At 50.3% G+C, this 4,452-nt stretch overlaps 1 protein-coding gene across 1 annotated transcript; it reads right to left on the minus strand.

The window, feature by feature from the left end:
* Window positions 1–2,556: 2,556 nt before the first annotated feature.
* On the minus strand, window positions 2,557–4,120 carry LOC113931155 (interferon regulatory factor 5-like). Its single transcript, XM_035725706.1, is given in 4 exon segments — window positions 2,557–3,285; window positions 3,287–3,376; window positions 3,378–3,832; window positions 3,835–4,120. Coding segments are annotated over 4 exon segments (1,545 nt in total). The 5' UTR covers window positions 4,106–4,120.
* Window positions 4,121–4,452: the final 332 nt, after the last annotated feature.

Here is a 4,452-nt window from a genome sequence, read left to right on the forward strand (position 1 = left end):
AGAAGTCATATTAGATTCGAACCCACCCTAATGGCCTCATTTTAACTTAATCACCTCTTTAAATGCCGTGTCTTCAAATACAAAGTCACATTCTGTGCTACTGGGGGTTAGGATTTCAGCTTTTAAATTTTGGGTGCATCTAATTCAGCTTGTAAGAGGCATTATCTTTTAAGTAGCTCAAAGCACTTTATAGGGGAATTTACCGAATTGGTCATTACAAGATGAAGAATTCAGAGACAAGGGAAGTGGGAGGAGTCCAAATAAGGCTATTAGGTGAATTAGACCACCTTGAGAAAGCAGCTATAGAATAAAGACTGGAATAAAGTTCTCTTTTGACAGATGCCTGGGATTTTTCACCGCCTGAGCCCACCTGAGGTTACTTATCACTGAAATAAGTCAAAGGAAATATAATAGAGAAATCAATCTGCATTTGGCAACAGGGGTCTGCATATTTTAATCCCACTGACCTCCAAATCAATACAATTCAGGCCAAGTGTTCTGGTCACCTTTCTCTTGGTCACCCCTCCAAAAATTACTTGTCAGCAGTAGGGTTTGTCATTTTGAGAGGGGAAAATCCAGTCTATAGCATGAATACTCCTAGTGGAAACGTATAGGAAGCCCCCAACCTGAGTAGATAGTTCTGCCTACAAGTCGAGAAGCCTGGTGGCCTCGTTCTTTGTAAAACAACAAAATCTGAAACCATCAGCAACAAAAAAGCCCTTTTATAATTTAAATTAATAAAACCGGTAACAAACTTTACCAAAAATCACCAGAAGAGAAATGGCTGGATGCATTAATATAATTAGTAATATGCTTTATTGTTCACTTAGGAGAGATGCAATCTGTGTGGTTTAAAGATGATAGCTTCTTCCTTAATTTTAAGAAGAAACTCTCCTTTCAGTGGATTAGGGGCTAGTAATGGGTTTTCTAGTAATGAAATTAGTGCTAATGGATCCAATATATGAAGGCAGTAGTAACCATTTAAAAGCAAAGGAAGCAGAACTGTACGATCACAGACCTCTAAACCTTTTTTTTTTTTTTTTACTAAGTTTCCTCTCTTGTTTTTAAACTCGCTGTGCTTTCTACTCTTGAAACTTGTGAGTTAATGAAGTGGGGAGTGTAGACAGGATGGCAAGATTCGTATTTGCAAAGTAAATACATCTCTCTCTCTTTTTTTTTAAAGATTTTATTTATTCATTTGACAGAGAGACAGCGAGAGAGGGAACACAAGCAGGGGGAGCAGCTGAGGGAGAAGGCTTCCCACTGAGCAGGGAGCCCGATGAGGGGCTCGATCCCAGGACCCTGGGATCATGACCTGAGCCGAAGGCAGACGCTTAACGACTGAGCCGCCCGGGCGCCCCAATACATCTCTTTTTTATTATGTAATTCAAGAACGTCAAGCATCAGGATTCAAGTGGACACCGAGAAAAGCTTTTATTTCCTTCCTATTCTTTGGGGGGATTAGAGAAAGGGGGGAAAGATGTAGCAACACTTTTTTTTCTTTCAAGATTTTGTTTAAATTGTAGTTAGTTAACATATAGTGTATTATTAGTTTCAGGGGTAGAATTTAGTGATTCATCACTTGCATGTAACACCCAGTGCTCATCACAACAAGGGCCCTCCTTAATGCCCATCACCCAGTCGCCCCCTCCCTTCCAGCAACCCTCAGTTTATTTCTCGGAGTTAAGAGTCTCTTAAGGTTTGTCTCTCTCTCTGATTTCTTCCCCTTCAGTTTTCCCTCCCTTCCTCTATGGTCCTCCCTGCTATTCCTTATGTTTCACATGTGAGTGGAGCCTTATTATAATTGTCTTTCTCTGCTTGACTTATTCCATTTAGCATAATCCCCTCCAGTTCCATCCATGTTGATGCAAATGGTGGGTGTTCATCCTTTCTGATGGCTGAGTAATATTCCATGGTATATATGAACAACATCTTCTTCTTTTTTTTGCTGAATCTGTTTTTAATATTTATTAATTGAAAAAGACATAAATTCCACTTCTACCCCATATTCTTAGACTCTCAAGAAGGAGGTAGCTGCCGGCCTTAAGGATCTGGTATGATACCTAAGTGCCTATCTCAGGAGGGAGAGAGATGTAAGGAAGTGAGACTCAAACTAGGGAACCCCAAAATCGGATCAGGCCCATGCCCTGCTGAGGGAGCATGGCCCGTAGCACTTGGCTCTTTTTGCCTGAGGAATTGGGGGCAACCACAAGAGTGGGCCACGCTGGGACAATTCCCTCTCAACTAGGCCCGCAGGGTTGGTGGAGTTGACTTCTCTGCTCACTGGGGCCAATGGCTGAGTTCCTCCAGAGTGAGCAGAGGAGAGGCATATACAGGAAGACCGTCCTCAAAGCAAAACACTTCCAGCTTCCCTCGGGTGCTACAGGAGAAAGCCTGGAACTTGGACCTCTCTTCCCCTCTCCTTGGTGCAGATCCACTTCCAGGTGACCCAGCTAGAGGGCCCTGCAGCCAGTCAGGTGCCCACTGGGGCTATCATACCTTCACATGAGCCCACACAGCCACCTGGGAAGCCTGTGCCAGTCACTCTCTGCAGTCTCATTGTTGCATGCCAGCCGGGTGCATGGGCCAGGCCCCCTGGCCAGCACTGAGGCCTGCCAGAGGAGGGGCCTGGGCCATAGGCTGCAACCGCTGCTGGGACTGCCAGATGTGATGGAGCTCCTTGAACTGCTCCACCATGCGGTCTTTGAGGTCTGGGCTTGAGATCTGTAGCCGGATACTATCAGCTGACCAAGAAAGCTCCCCTGAGAACATTTCCAGCAACAGCCGAGCTGCTATAGGCACCACCTGTACAGTGATGAGCTTCTTCCCTCGGGGTTTGCAGTCAGGCCATTCCTCCCCAAAGCAGAAGAAGATCTCAAATGGCGGTGGGGTGTTAGTCTGGCCCTTCTGGAACAGGATGAGCTCATTGAGAAAATGCTCCAGGCTGAAGAGCTTGGTTTTGACCTCCCGCTGGATGGGGTCAGGGTGTGAGCCGCGAGCAGAGGCGCAGGGCCCGCTCCAGAACACCTTGCACTGGCGCAGGTGGATGGCATACAGATCTTGGCCTTGCAGCTGGAGTATGAGCCCGTGGTCGAGGACATCCAGCAGCTGGTTTGTGTAGAAGCGCTGCTTGTTGCTGGAGATGTCCTCAGGGCTGGGGAAGCGCACTTGCTCCAGGCTCACAGGGCCGAAGAGCTCTACCTGCTCCTGGGCGGCCTCAAGCTGACTGTAGAAGAGCCGGCAGCCCTGTGGGTTGCTGATGGTGAGGGCCTGGGGTGGCCGCCCCCCGGTACTGGAACTTGATCTCCAGGTCAGTCAGAGGCAGCATGTGGGGGCTGATCGGCAGGTCGGGCAGGAGTTGTTCGCTTGTAGAGGGGCAGGCTGGCAGCCAGGGGCCCAGGCTGCAGGCTCGGCAGGACCTCAAGGAGAAGCTCCCCAAAGCCAGCAGGGTTGCTGGGGGCGGGGCCCAGGAGGTTGGGGTCTGGTGCAGGAGGGTCCAGCACCACAGGCTGCTGGAGAGTGGGCGGCCACTTGACATCCTCTTTGGGTAGAGAATAGGGTGCCATGGGGGGGCCAGGTTGCCCTGCTTCTGTGATGCTCAGGCTAGGTAACATCCTCTGGAGTACGTCAGTGCAGGCAGGTGCTGCCAAGAATGGTCCTGAGCTCACGTTTTCCTCTTCCTCCTCCTCCTCCTCTCCTGCACCAAAAGTGTAGTCCTCACTGGGCTGCGAGTCTGCGGGAGCGGAGCCATTAGAGCAGACCTCGTAGATCTTGTAGGGCTGAGGTGGCATGTCCTGGGGTCCATCATAGATGAGGCGGAAGTCACGGCTCAGCGCAGGTTGGCCTTCCACTTAGCCGGGTCCGCCTCGTCCACCCCCTCCGTGTACTTTCCTGTCTCCTTGGCCCAGGCCTTGAAGATGGTATTGTCTCCATCCTGGCTGGGGCTGTGCCGCGTGGCATGGCGCCAGGGGATGCAGAAGAATTTCCTTTCCGCATTGACCCACTGCAGCCCTGGGTACTGGCAGCTGTTCACCTGGGCCACCAGCCAGGGCTTTAATCGCACGCGGCGGGGCGGAGGGGGTGCCCTGGGGGCAGGCTGGTTCATGGCCACGGGGTCTGTCTGCGGTGCGCCCGCGTGGCTGCGCCCCGGGAGCACGGGCCGGGCGGCGGGGCTGAGCTGCGCCTCCCGCCCGCCTGGCATTTCCGCATCGCCCGCCCCCGCCCCTGGGCTGAACCACCTCTTCTTTATCCATTTATTTGTCGAAGGGCATCTCAGCTCCTTCCACAGTTTGGCTATCGTGGACATTGCTGCTGTGAACATTCTCCCTCTCTGTTTTTATCTTATTTTTTTTCCTTCCCTTCCCTTATGTTCATCTGTTTTGTTTCTTAAATTCCACATATGAGTGAAATCATATGGTATTTGTCATTCTCTGACTGACTTACTTTGCTTGG

Source organism: Zalophus californianus, chromosome X (genome assembly GCF_009762305.2).
Source record: "Zalophus californianus isolate mZalCal1 chromosome X, mZalCal1.pri.v2, whole genome shotgun sequence".
Taxonomy (NCBI): Eukaryota; Metazoa; Chordata; class Mammalia; order Carnivora; family Otariidae; genus Zalophus; species Zalophus californianus.